Source organism: Pan troglodytes, chromosome 1, assembly GCF_028858775.2.
Source record: "Pan troglodytes isolate AG18354 chromosome 1, NHGRI_mPanTro3-v2.0_pri, whole genome shotgun sequence".
In the NCBI taxonomy this organism is placed as follows: Eukaryota; Metazoa; Chordata; class Mammalia; order Primates; family Hominidae; genus Pan; species Pan troglodytes.
The window spans coordinates 24,317,727-24,341,338 of NC_072398.2; the positions used below are offsets into that span (position 1 = coordinate 24,317,727).

General features: G+C 36.7%; 1 protein-coding gene across 5 annotated transcripts in view; it reads right to left on the minus strand.

The window, feature by feature from the left end:
* Positions 1-23,612, minus strand: part of DNAH14 (dynein axonemal heavy chain 14) — a 458,298-nt gene that overhangs the window by 423,498 nt on the left and 11,188 nt on the right. For 4 of the 5 annotated variants that reach the window (XM_054659353.2, XM_063791445.1, XM_054659354.2 and 1 more), the window contains exons 2-4: positions 11,577-11,686; positions 9,252-9,391; positions 4,053-4,202 (exon numbers count right to left, since the gene is read on the minus strand). In XM_054659353.2, coding sequence (XP_054515328.1) covers positions 4,053-4,202; positions 9,252-9,391; positions 11,577-11,653 — 367 coding nt within the window. In that variant the 5' untranslated portion in view covers positions 11,654-11,686. The remainder of the gene's footprint in view (positions 1-4,052; positions 4,203-9,251; positions 9,392-11,576; positions 11,687-23,612) is intronic. The other variant, XM_063791458.1, reaches the window with a different exon arrangement.

Below are 23,612 nucleotides of genomic sequence, written 5' to 3' on the forward strand. Positions count from 1 at the left end.
AGAGGAGAAAAAATAGCTCAAAACTCAGTTTTAACAGAAGTTAGAAAGAGGGAATGATATTTATGAATTTAAGAAAGATGTCACAAAAGACCTAATTCATAATTACACAGGTAGTAACAAGAGAAGAGACTAGGAATAGGAACTGGTTATACAGCTTTTCTTAATAAATGCCTAAGCTGGGGTAGGGACAGTTGGATCAGAAAAGTAGGGATGACAGTGTGGGATGGAGACATTTTTCCTAAGGATGCTCATCCCACAGACACCTTTCAGAACATCTCTCACTTAATCTCTTAGCTGACAATCGACAATCTTCTCCTTCTTGAAAGAGTCTCTTTTCTTGGCTTTTATTTACCATGCAACACAGGTTGCATGCTGTCCTGCTGGCCCTTAAACTTCCTTTCTTGATAGAACAAATCACGGAAAGAGAAGCATACAAAAAGCCATGCTAAGAAGTTATATTTCTGGCCCTCTAGAACTTACAAACAGCATTGGACTAAAACAACTTCTTTGCTAAGGATTAAATGAGACTTGAGCTCTTGTATAAGACACTATTATAACTAGGATGAGGCACTTGCATGACTCTAAGAGTGAGTCCCTCTTTACATTTTGTGCCCTAGGTGAGGTATTGAAAATTAGTATTAAGGATATGGTACAAACTGTGTATGTCTGACAAGAGGATAAGTAACATCATAGACCCAGATATAAAAATATATACCTTCTAGAAATCAAAATAGTGTGGTATTGACATAGAAAAGCACAGAAGTAGAAAAAAATTAGAGTCTTGAAATATAACTGTGTATATAAGCCAATCTAATAAGTGAAAAAGATAATTCAAATCAACAGAGCGATTATTCAATAAATCATAATGCAAAAGTGGTTAGCCATTTGAAATAAATATGTAGTTATATGCAAGTATAAATTATAGATGGATTAGAGCTATAAATGTGGAAAAACAAATTATAGAAATACTAGAAGAAAATATGGGAGAATATGTTTATAAACGTGGGGTAGTGAAGGCTTCTTGAAAAAGAATCAAAGCATGTTAAAAGGAAAACAATGATAAATTTGACTTGCTCAAACTTAGCAACTTATACACAAGAAAAGCTACCATACACAAAGTTAAAATATAATTAACAAATTTTAAAAAGATGTTTATAACCTATATAACAGGCTAGATATTACTATACCAAATATTTCAAGAATTCTTAATGATTAAAAAATAAACATTTTGATAGAAAGATGAACAAAAAATTTACAGGAAAAGATAAATGGCCCATAAACATATGGAAAAATATTCAACCTCATTAGTAATCAGGGAATTGCAAACTAAAATAAAACTGAAAACACATATCTCACTCAGACTGGCAAAAAATTTAAAATTGGAAAATATCAACTATTGGCAAGGGTATTCCCCTTGTGTAATATCGTGAAAGTATCATAAATTAGCATTTCCATTTTTTAGTGTAATTTGGCAGATTCAATAGATCTGACAAAGACTGTTCGAAAATGGAGGCAATTTCAGCAAATAAAATAAAGAATGCTTTTTCAGAATAAATAGTAAAATATAAGGAACACATAACTTTCAAAAAGCTGGAAAGAAAACATTTTTCTAAAAAAGAGTTAGGTTAGTTCATGACAGAATCAAGAATGCTTACTAAAAAGAAACAAGGTCAGGAGTCTGGCAAATTTTGGCTGGGTCCTCTGCTCAGGTTCTCGCAGGGCAGAAATCAAAGTGTCAGCTGACCATGCCCTTATCTAGAGGCTGGGCTAGTGAAAGACTTGCCTCCAAGCCCCTCAGGTTTGAGGTGGAATTCGTTTCCTTATGGCTGTATGACTGAGGTCCCCATTTTCTTGGTAGTTGGCTGGGTACAGTTCTCAGCTTGCTTTAGGGTTCTTGCCATGTGGCCCTCTGTACAACATGGCAGTTTGCTCCTCAAAGGCAGTGACGGGGCCTCTGCTACTGCTTCTGGTCTCTTAAGGGTATATCTGATTAGGTCAGGCATGCCCCTAATAGTCTCCTTTGATAAATTTAAAGTCAACTGATTTGATTAAGGGCCTTAAATACATCTGAAAATCCCTTTGCCATATAAAATAACATAAAAGCATGGGAGTGACAGTCCATCATATTCACAGGTTCTGCTTCCACTTAGGGGGGGGCAATTATACAAAGCATGTACACCAAAGGGTAGGAATACTGGAGGGCATCTTAGAATTCTGTCTACAACTTTCTTTTTTAACAAAATGACAAAATGTTGTTAAATCCTAGTAATGAGTACATGAATACTAAATTATTTTCTCTATATTGTATATTTGAAATATTTAATAATTGTTCTAAAATCTAAACAAAATGCCACTTAGGTCTTTATCAGTTTACATATTCATGAATTTATAGAAGCTAAATGAGGGAAGCAAATTAAAGAAATGCAATCAGTAAAGAATTAGAATTTTATTTATCTGGCAGCCATTAAGCCTAAATTTTTGGCCTTTCTTACACTAGATACCAATTTCAAAACACTGAAGGACAATGCAACAAAATATTAAGAATTCTTAATGTACAGCAACATTTGTTGCAATAAAGCCACTGTATCAGTTTCCTGGATGCATAATATGGTTTGGCTCTGTGTCCTCACCCAAATGTCACCTTGAATTGTAATTCCCATAATCCCCATGTGTCAAGTGTGGGACCAGGTGGAGTAAGTGGATCATGGGGGTGGTTTCCCCCATGTTGTTCTCATGATAATGAGTGAGTTTCATGAGATCTGATTGTTTTATAAGCATCTGGCATTTCCCCTATTTGCACTCACTCCATCCTGCCATACTGTGAAGAAGGTGCCTGCTTCTCCTTTGCCTTCCACCATGATTGTAAGTTTTCTGAGGCCTCCCCAGGAATGTAGAACTGTGAGTGAATTAAACCCCTTTCCTTTATAAAATACCCTGTCTCAGGTATTTCTTCATAGCAGTGTGAGAAAGGACTAATACAATGCATAACAAATTACTGCAAATTTAGTGGCTTCAAACAACATACATTTACTATCTCACAGTTTCTGTGGGTCAGGAGTCTGGATACAGCTTAACGGATCCTCTGCTTAAAGTCTCAAAGGCTGTAATCGAGGTGTTGCTTGGGAATGGATTCTCATTTGGAGGCTCTATTGGGAAAAGATCTGCTTCCAAGCTCCCTCAGGTTGTAAGAAGAATTCATTTCTTTGTGATTGGAATCATAGCAGCTTGCTTCTTCGAAGCCAGCAAAGGGGAGAGACTCTAGAACAAGTCCACCAGCAAAATGGAGTATTGGATAATGTAATATGATCACAGCAGTGACAACCCATCACCTATTAGTTAGAAGCAGTCACAGGTCCTTTCCACATTCAAGGGGAGAGAATTATACAAGGGCATGAACACCACCACGTCCGTGGAGGTTTTGTGCTATATGAGGTACTTATAATTTTGAGGATATTTATTTAAAGAAAGGATGAAGGGATGAAGCCTGTGTGAGTGAGAGGCCCTGAAGCTTAGGCTTCAATAGCTTTATGATAAATCCACCTCTGTACCATGGTGTTTCAGTGAAAATAGAAAAGTTTCCTTTCTTTTATAAAATTAAAATATTAATACTAAAAAGAATTTCAGTTATAGAGAAAACACAAACTAGAAGATGTTAGTGGAAGAAAATCTATTTAAATAAACTATTTATTTGGGGATTTAAACTCTATCAGGCAAAGGCATAAAATTGTTAAATAAAATGAAATCATCAAGTTTTACTACAGTTGTATGTAAAAAACCATACAGTTTATATTATAGTTCTAAAATCATAGCCTTCAGATATTGTTCTTAGTTAAGAACAGTCATTAAACAGTCTCTGTCAATTTTTCAACATAATATTTTAGATTTTCAAAAAGAATTTTAAAAGCATTGTAATAATCCTTAAGCAACCAAACACATAAAATTCAGTAAGACTGTTTTTTCTAAAGTCAGTGTCCAATATAAGCACACAAACCACAGAATAATCTGAAAAAGTATAGTGATTTCTAAGCAATTGGTTCAGTGATACCACATACCTGTTCTATCATAGGACACAGGCCTGGCTTTCCTAACATTTGGACAAGCATGAGTTTGATCCTTTTTTCTCCTTGACTTCCCTTTCTCCTTAAGGGAAGTTGGCTCTGGAGAAACCATATGTTGTTGAATTATACTTTCTCTAAGGTAATCTGAAAATAAAACCATTATTAACTGAATAACTAGTGTGAGCTGTAAATAATACCATAGTAATTCCACATACCCAGCAATACAGTTAATGATTATATAAGGCAGTATAGCATGGTAGTTAAGAGCACAGGCTGAATCCCACTGCCTGGGTTCCAAGCTCATATACAAGCTTTAACACTCATAGTCACATGATTTACTTTGTAAGTTACCTATCTGCCTTGCTTTCCTCACCTTTGAAATGAGAATTGTCACAGTAAGAACCTCATAGGTTCTTACAAGAATTAAATTAGTTAATACATTTAAAGCACACAGTAAGTGCTTACTAAGGTAAATGTTAGGTAACTTTATTATTAGGTTGACACAAAAGAAACTGTGGTTTTTGAATATTATAGTAAATCTTTAAAGTGTGAATCCTCACATGAAATAAATACAGAAGAGGACCCTGTTTATTAACTGTAATTTGATAACTGAGCAGAGAAAATATTTAGAGATAAATACAGAAAAGTAACAAAAGGTCTATTTCTTATTTTGTCTATGGCTTACCTAATTGGTAGACTTAACACATAGAAGAATGGGGAAAATATTAAAAACAGACCTTTGAAGAAAGAAATACATTTTCTTGTTCTCATTCATTGAACAAATATTTCTGTAGTGCAAGGCATTGTGCTACAATTTAGTAAGGCAAAAGACACGATAATTACAAACAAAACAAAGGGATACAAATGAAATAAACAGTAAGTTTTATTTCAACCAATAGTCCTAATTCAGAAGAGAGATAATTTCCCACTTGTATAATCAGGAGACCACAGACCTCTCCTGTTCCAAAGATCAAATGTTGAATGATGGTAAGGCTTTCAATTGTGGAGTAGTGAGGAGGAGGGTGGCTGGGGATGAGAGAAAGATAAGAAAACAAGAGGACTGTTCAGGAGATCACAATGAAAAAAATGTGGGCATTAGTGGAAAGATTGGTGAGGTAGTTGTGAAAACTTTCTTCTATCTTTAAGCTCTATTTCAAGAATTTCTCTGACCTCTCTACCTTAGTTGAAACCTAGTTATTCCCTATGGCACTACTGACATGCAACCCTCTGGTTAGAGGCTGTTTATATTCCCACACTCCATTTACTTCAAGATTGGAAAGTGAGCTTGTTTTAACACTCCTTACTCTCCATTCACCACTTCCAAATCATAACAACTTGCCCTCTTTCTTTAATAAATAAAAAAAATCCTATTCCTTAGAAGCTCATGCTTTTTGATTCCACTATATTCTTCCACTCTTCATTGATAAGTACCAATTGCCTGGTCACTCAATCTGGAACTCTGGCTCACGGGAGAGCCAACTTTCTCCATACTAAATCTGCCATCATGTGGATGACTTCAGTGTTATGAATTAAGACCCTGTCTAAAGCTGTGCTCTCCTCCCCCATTTTCTAGATGTCCTCCCATCACTAAGTCTACATCAACCAACCACATTCACAATTACATAATAGTGCTTGTCATCACTTGCCCTCCATCCTCTCAGCTTGTTTAATTCTCCCAACATGACCATTTTTTAAGCTCATCAGGAACTCCAGTCCATTGCCCCATTCCTTTCTTACAATCCATCATCCCTCTATTTTATTTCACCTTTCTCTTTATCCAGCTTAGATTATGTCTTTCCACAGCACTCTTGCCAATATCCTAAACTCCCTCTTTCTGTTGGCCTCACCTGTATGGCAAAACGCTGACCCTGGATAAAACCAACTCTATGTGTTCTTTGTGCCTACATCTGCACATCCTAGTGCTATTTGAAAGAGGCCCTACGTGGATTGGTAACCCCCAAAATTCATTTTAATTAACCAAAAATGGATCCTGAACACAAACCAAAAATCCTATTGTCTGTCCAGTTAACTTGCTCTTCTTCCTTTTCAATGACTATTTCAGATTTTCTCCATGCTCCTCAAATCTCTAAACCTTTACCTTTCAGTCTCTCTCCTCTAAATGATCTCAAAGCCTACTTCCCAGGGAACAAAAAAAGCATCAGTGGGAATTCCTTCAACTTGCCATTTTCAAACAAACAAAGCAACCCACATGTGCACCCATCTTTCCCTCCTGTCCTCCTGACTTAGTAAAGGAGGTGTCTGGTTTTCCTCTCATCCAAGACCAATCCTTTCCACATTTTGTTTAGATCATGTCTCTTCATGCCTACACTATTAACTACTCCTTTTTTCTTTTGCATATCCAAGCAGCTCCTGCCTCAAAACCACAGCTCCTCTGGTTATCAGTCTACATCCTGCCTTTCTTCACAGCTAAACTTCTCTCAAGAGTTGCATATAGTCACTAACTCTATTTCCTCATTTACTATGCATTTCTTATTCTACTCTGGTCTGGCTTTGGAACGCCACAAAAACAGCACTCACGTCCCATATTCTTGAGGTCAGTAAATTCAATGGACATTTTCTAGTCCTCATGTTACTTACCAGTGTTATTTGATACTTTAGACCACTCCTCCTTTTGGATACAGTTGTTTCCTTTGGGTGAGTCCTGTGACACCTCACACTCTCTCTTTCTTGTCATCCTATTCAGCTTAACTCTGACCAATCCCATGTCCTTTGCAGCTGTCCTTTTCCTGGCTCGTAATTGCTACTGTTCCTTGGCCCTGTTTTAGTCTCACTTTATACATTCTCACTGGTCAATCTCATCCATGACTATGGCTTAAACTTCCACACACATGATTATTCCCAAATACAACACCTCAGCCCTAACTTCTCTGAGCTCCTGACACATATATTCAACTGCCTCCTAGACATCACTGGCATGTGTCAAAGGTACCCCAAATTCAACATGTCCAAAATTGAACTCATGATCCTTCCTCTAAACTCCTGACCTTTTTTTAGGACTTTCTGTCTTAGTGAATGGGACCACTATTCATTATTTTAAGCAAGCCCAAAGTGTAGGTATCATCTTTGACACCTCCTTCTCTCTCACCAACCCATCACCGTAACTGATAATTCTACCTTCAGAATATCTACAGCCTCATAAATGGTCCCCCTATATCGATTCTTGTTCTCTTCCAATCTGTTCTTCAATATACAGCCAGAGTGATCTTTACAAAACAGAAATCCTCATATTAACTCCTTGCTTAGAACCTTTCCACGGCTCTTATCTTCAAAGTATAATGACAAAATTCCTTAACGTGGCCAAATCCTTGCTTTACCCAACACTTGTATCCCTGTCTAGCCTAATATTTCTTTCCTCTTTCCTAAGAAAAATAGCAAAAGGCTCAGAGTACTCCTACTTTTCACTCTGTTGGAGGGGAAGCTTTGTCCAGCCTGCAAACACAGCTATCTGTAAGGTCTAGGCACTCCACAGATTAAAACATTCTGGCCCAATGAAGGCCAGAATTCTGGAAGCTCAGGCCCCTTCCAGAAATCAAATATACCCATCTTCAGGCAGAGGATGAAGACAACTAAAGGTGTACCTAAATATTGTTTGTGGTATGGATTTAATAGGTAAAATAGGAAGAAATACAGTCATGTATTGCTTAATGACAGGGATACATTCTGAAAAATGCATCATTAGGCAATTCTGTCACACAAACATCTAAGAGTGCACTTACACAAACCTAGGTGGTACGGCCTAGTACACACCAAGGCTATATGGAATAGACTATTACTCCGAGGCTACAAATCTGTATAGCACGTTTCTGTACTGAATACTGTTGGCAACTGTAACACTATAGTATGTATTTGTGTATCTAAACACATCTCAACATAGAAAAGGTACAGTGAAAATACAGTATTATTATCTTATGGGACCATCATCATATATTCAGTCCATCATTGACCAAAATGTCGTTATGCAGTACATGACTATATATTATTACTAAAAACAAAGTATGGTCTAGTCCAGAGAGAACAGGAAACACTAATTTTGGCAGACCCTAAAACACCTGAGAAACAATAACATTTAAAGGGAACACAGAGAAGTAAAAATCCATAAAAGAGACTGAAAATGAGCAGATAGACAAGTATACAGAAAGCCAGGTGAGTAAATTTCCTTAAAAGTCAAGAGGGAAAAATGGAAATAAGTGGTCAAATAATAAAATATTGCAGAATGGTGCAGTAAAATACAAATTATTTTATTTATAAATTAATTATTTTATAAAGATTAGCCATGAGGAGGTATCTGGTGACCTTGAAAGAGTCTTATCAGTAGAATGAAGGAGGTAGAATCCAGGTTGAGGAATGAATTAGAGGTAAGGAAGTCTAGGCTACTCTTTCAAGAGGACTGATAACTCTGAAAAGCTAATACAGAACTAAAGATGCTTCTGGGTTGTTTTGTTTAAGGTGTTTAAGCATGTGGCATGTTTATGTGCTGACAAAAAGAGCTAGGAGAAAAAAAGACATAAGAGAATATATCTGATGGACCCCAGCTTCCTATGGAAATGGCAGAAGCGGAGCTCCAGAGGTGGTGGGATTTACTTTAAAGGAGAGGAGGTACAGTTTTCCCCACACAAGCACCATAAGTGGGGCTGGAAGCTTATAAAAGTGAGGACATAAGAGTGCTGGATGAGAAAGGAAGTTGTGGTAAAAAATAAAATCAAATCCTGAAAATGGCAGAATTTGAGTGAAGAAGGAAAGAAGACTTAAAAAATGGAAGTATGTGAGGGAGTAATTAGACACTAGTAGGTAAGACCAATAAAGGAGGTCACAATACAGCTAGAGGCACTGGGGACTTAGGAGAACCGTGACCCACCTGTAAGGTCTGTACCTCAAAAAAAATGACATGATATGCATGAAAAAGTGATGGAAACTGTAAAGTGGTACAGACATATCAGATATTCTGACATTTCACTGGTATTAGTAATATTCGTTACTTTTATTATGAGTAGTTAATGTTCCCGTTATTTGAAGACACTGCTAACTGCTACAACTAATGAAGTTAGTAAAATAGACACTAATATTTCAATATGTTTCACTTGTTTCTTTAATTTAATGCTATGAAAAATTTCTTTCAATTTCCATAAACTAAAATATAAATCAACATGCCAGAATAGTAATCTTGATAAATACCTTCTGTTTTCTCTGACTTCAAAGATTCAGAGAATGTTCTAACTGTTTTATATTCCAATGTTTCCTTTTCTGCTATTTCAGCTGGTTGAGTCTCTAATGGTTTCACATCTTCATATTTTTTCTCTTCATATCTTAAAAGTCTAAATGACAAAGAAAACAATTCTAAGAAAATAAATGGAAAATCACACCAATAAAATACTGAGCTATTAGCATATTACCAAAATTTCACATTTATAATTAAAACAGCTTCTTAGGTTTAATAAATGCTATGGTTAACATGCTCCATAATTGAAAGATTAAATATTTATTCTGAACAATACAATATAATATCTATTCACTCAAGTAATTTTTGATAGGCACTTTGAAAAAGATCTGCAACATTTACATGGAGAGTCTAGTTAAATTTTAAATAGGTCTAACTGGTGTTACCACTAAAAAATAAATATAAATTATCACTGAACATTTAAACTTAGAAGGGCTTTATGAATCTTGATCTCATTTTAGGAGATGAAGAATTGTTACCCAATTAAGCAAAGTGAAGTCAGAACACAATTTTCTGAAATTTCATACTCATATGTTGCCTTCCTTTTTTTTCACAGGACACTGGCCAACTGTCTACTGCTGGAAAAACTTTTTCATAAGAACAGAATCCAAAATTACTGCCTACAATAGACTTATATGGTAGATCACAGTTTTACAAAGCAGAGAAAATTCTAGGTTCCATAAAGTCTTATATGTAGTGTTAAGGGGAAAAAAGCACTTTATTGGTATATTAAAGAAAAATACTTATATCATTAAGAAGGTAATATTTCTTTTCTAGGACAAAGAAAGCACAATGTCTTTGAACTTATTTATAGATCATTTATTAGGTATTATTCTTAAATCCTTTTCCTTTGAGCGCTTTAAGTTCCCTCTTTGTTTATAAACATCTTGAAAATTTTCCCCTTCATTAAAATGTCTATCCATATCTGTTGTCCTCCCCACCTTTTTTTCTTTTTTTTGGTACTGAATTTTTTGCCATTTTCTTAAAAATGTGTAGTAGTTATTTACACATTTTGAGCAGCTATCAAAATGTCACTTTGTATCTCTGATTTGGAATTATCTTTTCACTTTCTTGATGTCTTTATAAACAGAAGTTACTAATTTTAATATAATTTATCTACCTTTTCCTTTATGGTTTGTATTGTTTATGGCTTCTTAAGAAATCTTTCCTTAGTCCAAGGTAATAACAAAATGAGCTTATATGTTTTCCTAACATAAAGTTTTACCTTTTACAAGTCTTTTAATTAATACATAAGTCTTTAAATCCTTGACTTTTTGGTATAGTGTAAGAGACAGACTCCATTTCTTCCCCTGCCCCCACCCAATAAGGATATACAATTGTCACAGCACCATTATTGAACATGCCCACTCAATCCTCACTAACCTATAACGCCAAGTCTATGTTCACTTAAAATGAATATAATTGTCTGTTCTTGGGTTCTTTATTCTTTATTTGTGTATCCTTGTTTCTACAGCACACTTCTTAGTTATGATAGCTTTATAATAAGTTTTTATAGTTGTAGGTCAAGATTATCAGATTTTCTTTTTAAGGAGTGTTTTACATATTCTTGGCCCTTTGCTCTTCTATATAAATTTTGTTGAATTCTCAATTAAACTTTATAATTTTCTCATAAAGGTCATAATTACATCATTTTAAAAAATCGTATTTATTTGGGAGGCCGAGGCGGGTGGATCACGAGGTCAGGTGTTCAAGACCAGCCTGGCCAAAATGGAGAAACCCCATCTCTACTAAAAATACAAAAAAAAAAATTAGCCAGGTGTGGTAGTGGGCACCTGTAACCCCAGCTACTCGGGGGGCTGAGGTTGGAGAATCGCTTGAACCTGAGAGGCGGAGGTTGCAGTGAGCCAAGATCGTGCCACTGCATTCCAGTCTGGGCGACAGAGTGAGACTCTGTTTCAAAAAAAAAAAAAAGTATTTCTATGTATCTAATGTACCTATTTTTTGATACTATTACAAATGATACCTTTTGCTTTCCTAGGATTTCTCAGTTGTTGGTTAATTTCTCATATCCAACAACCTCCTTCTCACTTTTTTGGCATATCCAAGGTTGGTCTGGGGGAAGGAGCCAACAACCAGGGTTAATTTGCCTGTCTTATCAGAAAACACTCCCTGAGAAACTAAGGTTTTCTAAACTCTAGAATCATCAATAAATTCTGATAAGATATTTTAAGTCTTTCACTGTCAGAATGGCTTACCACCAGCCATACACTGCTGAAATCTTACTTTAGAAAAAAACTCATTATATTTTATCTTACTTTTACCTTGGTTTTGTCTTGGTTTCCTCCTTGTCCATCGCTTGATTTTCAGTTGTCAAATCAATGGGTATAAACGTCTCCATATGTTTTTCTGAACAAAACTATAAAGGAACTGGCTGTAACAAAATTCACATTATTATATTTAATATACAATACAATCTGACAGCTATGACAATTGGTATTCAAAATGGCATATATAGTTCCCAGCTTCTCAATAGGCTTAATATAATATCCTAACTGCCTTTGTTTCTTATATACAGTATAATTTCCAAACCCTGCACTAAGCTAGTTAGCCTTCTCAGGGCAATCTCTATATTGTCTAACTTCCTTTCTATGGCAATTTTTTTCCATCTTACATGCATTGGTTTATGTACATACAATTTTAGCTTACATTAAATAGCATGCTAAAGATAATGATAAGTTTTAAGATTATTTTCTTAGGGGAAATTATCAAAAAGAACTTAGGAAAGTCATCAGAAGTGGTAGCTGAAGCTGATGAACTAATTTCATCATTCACTAAGCACTAAAAGGCCACATCCATATACTACTAGCGTTCTTCAGACAGAATAGAATAGAACAAAAGGGAGTGGGTTATGAAATATAAAAAGGGGAGTTTCTTTCTGATGACTGAGGGAAATCTAACAAGATACAGAAAGTCTCCAAATAAAGTTGATGTGCTACATGGCCGTGTACTGTAACTGAAGAATTAAAGGCAAAAATTTAAGACTGGAATCAATGGAGAATAGAAAAAGTTTTAGCTGGCAAGTGAACATGCTTCAGATAAATCAACTAAGATAGACTGAAATAAGCCAGGGGTAAGAGTAGTTCTTACTAGAATAGAAATGCCAGCCGGGCGCCGTGGCTCACGCCTGTAATCCCAGCACTTTGGGAGGCCAAGGTAGGTGGATCACGAGGTCAGGAGATTGAGACCACGGTGAAACCCCATCTCTACTAAAAATACAAAAAATTAGCCGGGCATTGGTGGTGGGCGCCTGTAGTCCCAGCTACTCGGGAGGCGGAGGCAGGAGAATGGTGTGAACCCGGCAGGCGGAGCTTGCAGTGAGCCGAGATTGTGCCACTGCACTCCAGCCTGGGTAACAGAGCGAGATTCCATCTCAAAAAAAAAAAAAAAAAAAATCCAGAAATCTACACCGTAGGTATGAAGCTGACAACTATAACATCAATGTAGGACAGTCTACCTATTGACGAGACTCAGGGTGCAGAAAGAGTCCTAGTCATGACCCAAAGAATACCAAGAAAGGCCACAGAAGGATCATTCACTGCAGCCAATAACTGAAGGATACAACTTTGACCATAACTGGAGATAAGATGAAGAAACAGAGCCTAAGGGAAGTAGATGGCACTGGATTAAAAAAAAAAAAATCCCTAAATCAAATCCATTCTGGACTTGCAATAAAGCAAGAGTCAGTAAACTTTTTTTGAAAAAGAGCCAACGAGGCCGGGTGCAGTAGCTCATGTCTGTAATCCCAGCACTTTGGAAGACCAAGGTGGACGGATCACTTGATGCCAGGAGTTCGAGACCAGCTTAGGCAAGATGGCAAAACCCCGCCTCTACTAAAAACACAAAAATTAGCCAGGAGTGGTGGTGCATGCCTGTAATCCCAGCTACTTGAGAGACTGAGGCAGGCGAATCGCTAGAACCCAGGAGGCAGAGGTTGCAGTGAGCTGAGATCGTGCCACTGCACTCCAGCCTGGGCAACAGAGCGAGACTCCGTCTCAAAAAATAAAATAAAAAGAGCCAAAGAGTAAATATTTCAGACTTTGTGAGTCAAAAGGCAAAATTGAGGCTATTACATAGGTACCATATAACAAAAGAGAAAACAAATTGCCACAAATGTTTTATTGATGAAATTCAATAAGTGGTAATAATAATTAAGTTTTTTTTTTGTAATACAGTAGGCCTATGAGAAAAATAGTGTTCTTTTGGGGAAGATAACATCTCACTTAACTGGGATTCGAAGTTAGTGTTACCTATCACTAAAGTGGTTGTGAATTTTCATGTGTAAAAACCGTTCTTAGCTTGTAGACATACAAAAACAGGTGGCAGGTCAGATTTGGCCGATAGGCCATCATTTGCCAGCTCCTTCAAGAGAGTATATGCTAACCCCAACCTCAGCATTGACTTTGGAGTGACTTACATATTCATGCTCTCATCATTACCAACAAACATCTAATAAACAAGAAAGGTTGCTCAAACTCATTACTAATCAAACTGTAAAAAAAAATTAAATGAGCTACTTTTTTCATATCAGACAAGTAAAAAACATCAAGTTAACCTCACACTTCTCACAGCAACATTCAAATACCAGAACATTTCCTAAGGGAAATAAAAAGAATAGTTTAAGAATTTTATACAGAGTCAAGTTTTCATTTAAGCATGAAAATAACAAACATTTCAAAACATGCAAAATTCATGAAAAATATCACCCATAATACCTTCTTATAAAAGGCACATGAAAATAAATCCCACCAACACAGACATAAAAAAAGGACAACTTGTAAATAAAGAAAATAATAATAACAGCATTAAACTCATTTAAATACAGAACTAAGTCAAAACAACGAAGGGACTTATGAACACAGAACAAAATTTTATTTCTATACTTATATTGAGATAGTAAATAAAATCTAAATATGAGTATTGAAGTAATAGTGCAAGTACTAAAAAAAAATCAAGATGGGAGGAAAGGGAGGTAGATGGAATGTAGGTAGCATAAGTGATTTGCTTTCCTCATATTTCTGATACAGAGGTCAACAGACACTGGTTAAGGCTGATAAAATAACAGAAGCGTAAATATATTATTAAAAAGTATAAAATTATCCATAAGAAGAACAAAAATTATAACATAAACAATGGAAATCTGGGAATAGGAGATATCAGATAAAAGGTAAATTCATGAATTATATTCTAATATCTTCATTTTGCAATGGAGAGTCAATAGATGCTATCTAAAATGCACAGCTCACAAACTACAGGTTGAAATATAATGTATTAAGTCTTGAAGAAATATAATAATGCATGAACCTTCCAAAGTATCAGAGGCAAAACAAATTATGTGTTTATACAAGAGAGGGATTAAAAACATGAGAAAAAGTTTAAAATAAAGAATAGTGTGGTTGACTTTAATAGGTTGCCCATACAATATTCATTTCCTCCTTCACTTTCCCAAACAGTAATCTTATTTTTATTCAGGTAGATCTGAAAAAATAAAAGATGGGTTAACTATTACAAAGAATAAAGTAATAAATCAGACAAAACAAATCAAGAGTCTGGAAGAAGAGAGAAATGGGGACCATAATGACTGAGAATAATTTTCCAGACATAAATCTTCAGTTTCATAAAGTCCAACAAATTCTAAGCAGAATGCACATATGTTCATATATATACATACATATGAGCAGCCACATGTGGATACACACACACACGCACACACACGCACACACACCCAACATAGTGAAACTGCAGAATGCCAAAGACAAGGAAGAGATCCTAATGGTACTACAGATAGATTACTTAAGCTGGAAAACCATTGGACTAAGAATGGGCTTCTTGACAGTAAAATCTAAACCAAGAAAATGATACAATATTTTCAATGTGCTAAGGAAAAATAACCATCAACTTGGAATTCTATATCTGGTAAAAATATGTGTTTTTTTTAACCAGATAAAGACATTGCTAGGCAAATAAAATCAATAAACACAAGTAAAAATTACCCTAAAGGACTTCAAAAAAGAAGTACTATGATCCCAAGTGAAAGGTCTCAGATGAAAGAAAAAATTATGAGCAAAAAAAGTAATATGTGAGTAAAGCTAAACAAACACTGCATAAAACAATAATTATTTCTTATGGGATTAAAAGTGAGATGGAACTAAATTACCCAACAATAACAGCATAGAGGTCAGGAGGGGGAATGACCAGAACTAAAGTGTTTTAAGATACTTGCATTTTCTAGGGGAAGAAAAACAGATGGATTAAACTTATGCTTTGATAAGTATGCATCTTAAAATTTTTATGGTAATGACTAAAGTATATATAGAATGCATAACTTCAAGCTAACAGTTGGGAGTGGGGGTGAAATAAAAATAAATATATAAGCAACCCATCTAACAGGAGACAGAAAGATAAATAGAAGAGTCAGAACAAAAGAGAAAGTACAAAATAAAGTGGCAGAAATAAATAGAAACATATTACTAATTATAATCAATATAAATGAACTAAATTATCTAAAAGGACAATGATAGCAAAATTGGGAAGAAATTTCAGTTATACCCTATTCAAAAGACAAATTTCCGAAACATAAAGATACAACAAGGATGCAAGTACAGGAAAGAGATATACCAGGCAACTATTAAAGAAAATAAAAATATTATAGCTATATTCATATCAGAAAAAAGGTACTCAAGCAGAAAGAGTCACTAGATAGAAAGATAATCACTACATAGTGACTAAATTTTCATTTTGCCAGGAAAATAAAACAGAAGAGTTTGGAATTTGGACTTAACAACATAGTTTCTAAATATAGAATGCAAATGTGTAAACATATAATATATATTGCAAAAACTGAAAGAAACATAGGGAGAAAAAATAAATCTAGTATGATAATGAGGCATTTTAACAAACTTATTTCAGTTAATCAGGCCAACCTTTTCCTACCAAAACTAGCAAACAAACAAACGAAAACATTAAGGATACAGATTTTAACAGCCCAATTTAAAAGTTTGATTTAACATATATATTATATAAAACTCAAGAAGTGCAGAATACATATAATTTTAAGCACATATGGCATAGTTTGAAAATCAACCACCTACTGGATCATAATGTAAGTCAACAAATTTGAAATGATTTATCATCATATAGCCCAAATTCTATGACCACAATACAATTAGAGTAGAAATAGATGAATCAGGAAACCCCATAAATTTGGAAATAAAGAAATACCTGTCTAAATAACTCATATTTCAAAAAAAGAAATGATAGAAAATTTAAAATATTAAGAAATAAATGTTAAGATATTAAAATTAAAACTTGTGAGATGCAGCTAAAGAGGTACTCATACATAAATATACAGCCATAAAATGCTTATACTAGAAAACAAGAAATATTATCTAAATTAAGTATCCAAATTAAGAAGTTAGAAAAAGTAAAACTTTATAAATCCAAAGTAGAATAATACTAAAGATTAAAGCAGAAATGTTTAAAAATAGAAAATAAACCTCAATCAAGAGGATCAAAAGAGCAAAATATTACTGAGTAGAAAAAACAAAGACATCAATTCTTTACAGTCAAAATAACTCCAATCAGAATCTCAACAGTTTTTTTGTTTGTTTGACAGACTTTGTCAAGGTGATTAAAAATTTATATAGAAGAATAAAAGGTCAGGAATAGCCAAGACATTTCTGAGAAAAAAATAACATGAAGGAGAGTCTAATAGTAGAATTAATACTAAAGCTTTAATAACTGAGGCAGCATAGTAATGGAACATAGAAATTTACAGATAACATTATGGAAATCACAGAAACAGTACCAAATGTAGATGAGGCTGGGCGCGGTGGTTCACGCCTGTAATCCCAGCACTTTCGGAGGCCAAGGTGAGCAGATCACCTGAGGTCAGGAGTTCCAGACCAGCCTGACTAACATGGTAAAACCCCGTCTCTACTCAAAATACAAAAATTAGCCAAGCGTGGTGGTGCATGCCTGTAATCCCAGCTACTCAGGAGGCTGAGGCAGGAGAATCACTGGAACCTGGGAGGCAGAGTTTGCAGTGAGCCGAGATCAGGCCACTGCACTCCAGCCTGGGCAACAGAGCAAGACTCTGTCTCAAAAAAAAAAAAAAAAGTAGATGAAACGTTGATATACAACAAGTAACATATCAAATCAGTTGGAAAAATAATCCAGCTAGGAAAAAAAACAAAAGCCATAAGGGGAAAAAAATGAAATTAGATTCATTTCCTGACTCACACCAAATATACAAACAAAACAAGGACAAAGAAAGTTTTCCAAAGTGACTGAAATGTGAGAAGTAAAACTTGAAAACTGAACAATTTTCTGATCTAGAGATAGTGAATAACTTAAAAACAAGAATATAATATGAAATTCCAAAACTACATTGTATTAAAATTAGGAATTTAGGATAGGTGGAGCCAAGATGGCCGAATAGGAACATCTCCAGTCTACAGCTCCCAGCATGAGCAATGCAGAAGACAGGTGATTTCTGCATTTCCAACTGAGGTACCGGGTTCATCTCACTGGGGAGTGTCAGCAACTGGGTGCAGGACAGTGGGTGCAGCGCACCGAGCGTGAGCCGAAGCAAGGGAAGCTCAAGGGGTCAGGGAATTCCCTTTCCTAGTCAAAGAAAGGGGTGAGAGACAGCACCTGGAAAATCGGGTCACTCCCACCCTAATACTGTGCTTTTCCAACAGTCTTAGCAAATGGCACACCAGGAGACTATATCCCATGTCTGGCTCAGAGGGTCCTACACCCACAGAGCCTCTCTCATTGCTGGCACAGCAGTCTGAGATCAAAGGGCAAGGCCGCAGTTAGACTGGGGGAGGGGCGCCCATAATTGCCAAAGCTTAGGTAAACAAAGCAGTCAGGAAGCTCCCACTGGGTGGAGCCCACCACAGCTCAAGGAGGCCTGCCTGCCTGCCTCTGTAGACTCCACCTCTGGGGGCAGGGCATAGCCAAACAAAAGGCAGCAGAAACCTCTGCAGACTTAAATGTCCCTGTCTGACAGCTTTGAAGAGAGTAGTGGTTCTCCCAGCATGCAGCTGGAGATTTGAGAACGGACAGACTGCCTCCTCAAGCAGTTCCCTGACCCCTGAGTAGCCTAACTGGGAGGCAGCCCCAGTAGGGGCAGACTGACACCTCACACGGCCGGGTACTCCTCTGAGACAAAACTTCCAGAGGAACGATCAGGCAGCAACATTTGCTGTTCAACAATATCTGCTGTTCTGTGGCCTCTGCTGCTGATACCCAGGCAAACAGGGTCTGGAGTGGACCTCCAGCAAACTCCAACAGACCTGCACCTGAGGGTCCTGACTGTTGGAAGGAAAACTAACAAACAGAAAGGACATCCACACCAAAACCCCATCTGTACGTCACCATCATCAAAGACCAAAGGTAGATAAAACCACAAAGATGGGGAAAAAACAGAGCAGAAAAACTGGAAACTCTAGAAATCAGAGTGCCTTGCCTCCTCCAAAGGAACACAGCTCCTCACCAGCAATGGAACAAAGCTGGACGGAGAATGACTTTGACAAGTTGAGAGAAGGCTTCAGATGATCAAACTACTCTGAGCTAAAAGAGCAAGTTCGAACCCATGGCAAAGAAGTTAAAAACCTTGAAAAAAAATAAGATGAATGGCTAACTAGAATAACCAATGCAGAAAGTCCTTAAAGGAGCTGATGGAGCTGAAAACCAAGGCACGATAACTACGTGACGAATGCACAAGCCTCAGTAGCCGATTCGATCAACTGGAAGGAAGAGTATCCATGATGGAAGATCAAATGAATGAAATGAAGCGAGAAGAGAAGTTCAGAGAAAAAAAAATAAAAAGAAAAAGAAACAAACAAAGATTCCAAGAAATATGGGAGTCTGTGAAAAGACCAAATCTACATCTGATTGGTGTACCTGAAAATGACGGGGAGAATGGAACCAAGTTGGAAAACACTCTGCAGGATATTATACAGGAGAACTTCCCCAGTCTAGCAAGGCAGGCCAACATTCAAATTCAGGAAATACAGAGAACGCCACAAAGATATTCCTCGAGAAGAGCAACTCCAAGACACATAACTGTCAGATTCACCAAAGTTGAAATGAAGGAAAAAATGTTAAGGGCAGCCAGAGAGAAAGGTCGGGTTACCCACAAAGGGAAGCCCATCACACTAACAGCTGATCTCTCAGCAGAAACTCTACAAGCCAAAAGAGAGTGGGGGTCAATATTTAACATTCTTAAAGAAAAGAATTTTCAACCCAGAATTTCATATCCAGCCAAACTAAGCCTCAAAAGTGAAGGACAAATAAAATCCTTTACAGACAAGCAACTGCTGAGAGATTTTGTCACCACCAGGCCTGCCCTAAAAGAGCTCCTGAAGGTAGCACTAAACATGGAAAGGAACAACTGGTACCAGCCACTGCAAAAACATGCCAAATTGTAAAGACCATTGAGGCTAGGAAGAAACTTCATCAACTAAAGAGCAAAATAACCAGCTAACATCATATTGACAGGATCAAATTCACACATAATGATATTAACCTGAAATGTGAATGGGCTAAATGCTCCAATTAAAAGACACAGACTGGCAAGCTGGATAAAGAGTCAAGACCCATCAGTGTGCTGTATTCAGGAAACCCATCTCACGTGCAGAGACACATATAGGCTCAAAATAAAAGGATGGAGGAAGATCTACCAAGCAAATGGAAAACAAAAAAAGGGGTTGCAATCCTAGTCTCAGATAAAACAGACTTTAAACCAACAAAGATCAAAAGAGACAAAGAAGGCCATTACATAAAGGTAAAGGGATCAATTCAACAAGAAGAGCTAACTATCCTAAATATATATGCAGCCAATACAGGAGCATCCAGATTCATAAAGCAAGTCCTTAGAGACCTACAAAGAGACTTACACTCCCACACAATAATAATGGGAGACTTTAATACCCCACTGTCAACATTAGACAGATCAACAAGACAGAAAGTTAACAAGGATATCCAGGAATTGAACTCAGCTCTGCACCAAGTGGACCTAATAGACATCTACAGAACTCTCCACCCCAAATCAACAGAATATACATTCTTCTCAGCACCACACCGCACTTATTCAAAAAATGACCACATAGTTGGAAGTAAAGCTCTCCTCAGCAAATGTAAAAGAACAGAAATTATAACAAACCGTCTCTCAGACCACAGTGCAATCAAACTAGAACTCAGAATTAAGAAACTCACTCAAAACCGCTCAACTACATGGAAACTGAACAACCTGCTCCTGAATGACTACTGGGTACATAACGAAATGAAGGCAGAAATAAAGATGTTCTTTGAAACCAACGAGAACAAAGACATAACATACCAGAATCTCTGGGACACACTCAAAGCAGTGTGTAGAGGGAAATTTACAGCACTAAATGCCCACAAGAGAAAGCAGGAAGGATCTAAAATTGACGCCCTAACATCACAATTAAAAGAACTAGAGAAGCAAGAGCAAACACATTGAAAAGCTAGCAGAAGGCAAGAAATAACTAAGATCAGAGCAGAACTGAAGGAAATAGAGACACAAAAAACCCTTCAAAAAATCAATAAATCCAGGAGCTGGTTTTTTGAAAAGATCAACAAAATTGATAGACCGCTAGCAAGACTAATAAAGAAGAAAAGAGAGAGGAATCAAATAGACACAATAAAAAACGAGAAAGGGAATATCACCACCGATCCCACAGAAATACAAACTACCATCAGAGAATACTATCAACACCTCTACGCAAATAAACTAGAAGAAATGGATAAATTCCTTGACACATACACCCTCCCAAGACTAAACCAGGAAGAAGTTGAATCTCTGAATAGGCCAATAACACATTCTGAAATTGAGGCAATAATTAATAGCTTACCAACCAAAAAAATTCCAGGACCACATGAATTCACAGCCGAATTCTACCAGAAGTACAAGGAAGAGCTGGTACCATTCCTTCTGAAACTATTCCAATCAATTGAAAAAGAGGGAATCCTCCCTAACTCATTTTATGAGGCCAGCATCATCCTGATACCAAAGCCTGGCAGAGACACAACAAAAAAAGAGAATTTCAGACCAATATCCCCGATGAACATCGATGCAAAAATCCTCAATGAAATACTGGCAAACCGAATCCAGCAGCACATCAAAAAGCTCATCCACCATGGTCAAGTGGGCTTCATCCCTGGGATGCAAGGCTGGTTCAACATACACAAATCAATAAATGTAATCCAGCATATAAACAGAACCAAAGACAAAAACCACATGATTATCTCAATAGATGTGGAAAAGGCCTTTGACAAAATTCAACAACCCTTCATGCTAAAAACTCTGAATAAATTAGGTATCGATGGGACATATCTCAAAATAATAAGAGCTATCTATGACAAACCCACAGCCAATATCATACTGAATGGGCAAAAACTGGAAGCATTCCCTTAGAAAACTGGCACAAGACAGGGATGCCCTCTCTCACCACTCCTATTCAACATAGTGTTGGAAGTTCTGGCCAGGGCAATCAGGCAGGAGAAGGAAATAAAGGGTATTCAATAAGGAAAAGTGGAAGTCAAATTGTCCCTGTTTACAGATGACACAATTGTATGTCTAGAAAACCCCATCGTCTCAGCCCAAAATCTCCTTAAGCTGATAGGCAACTTCAGCAAAGTCCCAGGATACAAAATCAATGCACAAAAATCACCAGCATTCTTATACACCAATAACGGACAGAGAGCCAAATCATGAGTGAACTCCCATTCACAATTGCTTCAAAGAGAATAAAATACCTAGGAATCCAACTTACAAGGGATGTGAAGGACCTCTTCAAGGAGAACTACAAACCACTGCTCAATGAAATAAAAGAGGATACAAACAAATGGAAGAACATTCCATGCTCATGGGTAGAAAGAATCAATATTGTGAAAATGGCCATACTGCCCAAGGTAATTTATAGATTCAATGCCATCCCCATCAAGCTACCAATGACTTTCTTCACAGAATTGGAAAAAACTACTTTAAAGTTCACATGGAACCAAAAAAGAGCCCGCATTGTTAAGTCAATGCTAAGCCAAAGAACAAAGCTGGAGGCATCACGCTACCTGACTTCAAACTATACTACAAGGCTACAGTAACCAAAACAGCATGCTACTGGTACCAAAACAGAGATATAGACCAATGGAACAGAACAGAGCCCTCAGCAATAATGCCACATATCTACAACCATCTGATCTTTGACAAACCTGACAAAAACAAGAAATGGGGAAAGGATTCCCTATTTAATAAATGGTGCTGGGAAAACTGGCTAGCCATATGTAGAAAGCTGAAACTGGATCCCTTCCTTACACCTGGTATAAAAATTAATTCAAGATGGATTAAAGACTTAAATGTTAGACCTAAAACCATAAAAACCCTAGAAGAAAACCTAGGCAATACCATTCAGGACATAGGGCTTCATGTCTAAAACACCAAAAGTGATGGCAACAAAAGCCAAAATTGACAAATGGGATCTAGTTAAACTAAAGAGCTTCTGCACAGCAAAAGAAACTACCATCAGAGTCAACAGGCAACCTACAGAATGAGAGAAAATTTTTGCAATCTACTCATCTGACAAAGGGCTAATATCCAGAATCTACAATGAAGTCAAACAAATTTACAAGAAAAAAACAACCCACCCCATCAAAAAGTGGGCAAAGGATATGAACAGACACTTCTCAAAAGAAGACATTTATGCAGCCAAAAGACACATGAAAAAATGCTCATCATCACTGGCCCTCAGAGAAATGCAAATCAAAACCACAAGGAGATACCATCTCACACCAGTTAGAATGGCAATCATTAAGAAGTCAGGAAACAACAGGTGCTGGAGAGGATGTGGAGAAATAGAAACACTTTTACACTGTTGGTGGGACTGTAAACTAGTTCAACCATTGTGGAAGTCAGTGTGGCGATTCCTCAGGGATCTAGAACTAGAAATACCATTTGACCCAGCCATCCCATTACTGGGTATATACCCAAAGGATTATAAAACATGCTGCTATAAAGACACATGCACAGGTACGTTAATTGTGGCACTATTCACAATAGCAAAGACTTGGAACCAACCCAAATGTCCAACAATGATAGACTGGATTAAGGAAATGTGGCACATATACACCATGGAATACTATGCAGCCATAAAAAAGGATGAGTTCATGTCCTTTGTAGGGACATAGATGAAGGTGGAAACCATCATTCTCAGCAAACTATCGCAAGGACAAAAAACTAAACACCACATGTTCTCACTCATAGGTGAGAATTG